This window comes from Musca autumnalis, unplaced genomic scaffold, assembly GCF_047663935.1.
Source record: "Musca autumnalis isolate F117 unplaced genomic scaffold, ASM4766393v1 scaffold_3, whole genome shotgun sequence".
Taxonomy (NCBI): Eukaryota; Metazoa; Arthropoda; class Insecta; order Diptera; family Muscidae; genus Musca; species Musca autumnalis.
Genome location: NW_027411866.1, coordinates 193,783,686 through 193,786,200, shown reverse-complemented (window position 1 = coordinate 193,786,200; position 2,515 = coordinate 193,783,686). Strand labels below are relative to the sequence as shown.

General features: G+C 33.0%; 1 protein-coding gene across 1 annotated transcript; it reads left to right on the top strand.

The window, feature by feature from the left end:
* The first annotated feature begins 360 nt into the window (after positions 1-360).
* LOC141396860 (lectin subunit alpha-like) lies at positions 361-1,577 on the top strand. The gene is made up of 3 exons (XM_073972534.1): positions 361-660; positions 724-835; positions 898-1,577. Exons 1-3 carry the CDS (start codon positions 538-540, stop codon positions 1,572-1,574), a joined length of 912 nt encoding a protein of 303 aa, XP_073828635.1. The 5' UTR covers positions 361-537; the 3' UTR covers positions 1,575-1,577.
* The last annotated feature ends 938 nt before the right edge of the window (positions 1,578-2,515 follow it).

The window sequence follows — 2,515 nt, the reverse complement described above, 5'->3', positions numbered from 1 at the left end:
GTAGAATATTTAAAGAATTTCAGTTGCAAAAATTTTGAACAGCGCTGTATGTATAAACGCCTGTGGTATATATCGTACGGCTGTAATTGTCACTAAAACAATAAATTAAAATAAAGTTATAAAATATTTCCGTTAAGTACCGATGATAAGTGTTTATATACTACATGAAAAACACCGAAACAAGCAATTCATTAGTGACGAATGATAATAATGATTTGATTTTATTAGTAGAACTTTCCGTTTTATTATCGGAAGTTTCGCCCATTTCGATGATAATTATTAATTATTATTTAACTACGAAAAAACTGTCAAAGATATGACAAATAGGTACCGATTTATATCCTCGTTTTCAATATTAATAAGTAATAGAAATATTTTATATCTGTTTACCATAAATAAAAATTCTCGCTATCTGATTACGATTATTCGAAAATGAAATGAAAATTATTCATTGGATTTTTTAATGATAAAATGTATAAATATGCCATACTTGAGTTAAAACGTAAATAGTTTAAACATTTATTTTAACTAAGTCAAATGGCTGCGAAGTTCGTCTTTGTTTGCATAATATTTTACCTTGGACTTATTCAAGTGACATTAACTGCCGATTGGTATACCGCAAGGGATGGACATCAGTATTTAATTGAGACAGCGGCTAGTGTAAGAGCATGAAAATGTTTTGGGAACAAAAACTATTTTAAAATATAATTTATGTAATTTTAGAACAATTGGCTACAGGCCATGGGCCAGTGTTCCCGGCGCGGTCTACAATTGGTGGTAATCAACAATGAAATAAAAAATAATGCCTTGGTTGATTTGATCAAATCCAATTTTGGTAGGTTGTGTAAATCTTCGCTCTAAGCAAACTTTTTTCAATATTCTTGGTTTATTTTGAAGGAACCCTACATGATTTTTGGATTGGCCACCATGATGAATTCAATACGAAAAACGATACAGATCGTTCATGGTATTCCGTTGCGACGGGAGAACCCATAACCTACAGCAACTGGAACAGTGGTGAACCGAATAACTACAACGGACCAGAACACTGTACGGAATTGAAAAGCAATACAAATTACAAATGGAATGATGAGCCATGTGATGCCATCTCTGTCGGCTTTATTTGTGAGGAACATTATAAGACTACCCAGTGTCAAAATGATATACAACGTAAACGTTATTCCACAAATGAAAAGAATACTCAACTGGATTCAGATTTTTTGGAAACTCAAAAGAATATTCAAGCGTATCACGCTCAAGAGAGAAATGACACCGATATTCTATTGCTGAACTGGGAAAAAGCTTCTGAAGACGTTTTTGGAATTTTCAAAAAATCACTCAATGATTTTTTGAAAAAGAAACCATATTTACAGGCAGTTATAGCTGATATTGGTGAGGAAATTAATGCAATAGCCACAGAGGCCAAAAATGAAATTGCCAAATTGACCCAGCAAACACATGAATCTATTGAAATTGTTCAATTGAATGGTGAGCGATCGGTAAATAATGAAACTTCAGGATTTGCGGAGAAAATTAAAATTCACAACAATGAGGTGGATAGCATATTTTACTAGTCACCGTCAAGGTTTCGGAGTCGGAGTCTACGAGTCGGAGTCGAGCAATTTTGCTGGAGTCTGAGTCGAAAAAAATAACTCGACTCGGACTCCGGCCGAAATTTATTCCACGTTATAGAAATATAACATTAAATTTGGAACAAAAATTTATTTTTAAAAATCATTATTAATTTTAAAAGAAAGGTATAAAAAATATATTTGCAAATTATATATTATACTAACATCCTGTTCATGTATGTCGACCGAAAGGTTACTTGCGCTTCGGAAGTCGAAAAAATCACCTTCGAAACGAAAATCTATGCGACCGACAAGCCATACGAAGTAACACGTAAACGTACACTTTTCCTGTAAATTTGGGTATTATGTATTTAGAAAGGACTGTATTTTGTAGAAAGAGAATGTCAAAATCACTCACTTGCTTTGTACCTGCCGAGTAGGACGTAAACTCGCGAATAACACCGAAAATCTTGAAACAAATTTATGCAACACATTCTTGAAACAAAACAAAAATTTTGTAGACACGTTTTAAAGGCTGTTTCATTCATTATTTTGAAGAAATCAATCAAATAAAATAATTCAAAATACCGACACATTTTATTTTCTCATTTGGCTCTCATTTATGGAACATAATTGTACAAATGTACATTCAAATTAGTAGTATTTCGCATAGGATACGTAACGGCAGTCGCACGATAGTTTGCGAAATACATGAACACATTTTTAGACGGAAGTGAGTGCCTGCTTTCCTTTCGTACGGGTTTTCGTGCGACATACATGAACAGGCGGTAAGTTAAAGGACAATTCACAGGATATTTACTATTCTCTTAAGTGTAGTCTATTCATCCCTATTTTGTTAATCCAATTGATTCGTTACATTTTTGTAAACAAAAGTAAAGTTCTATGACAATCGAATTAAGATTGGACCTTTAAGCTCTTTCGTC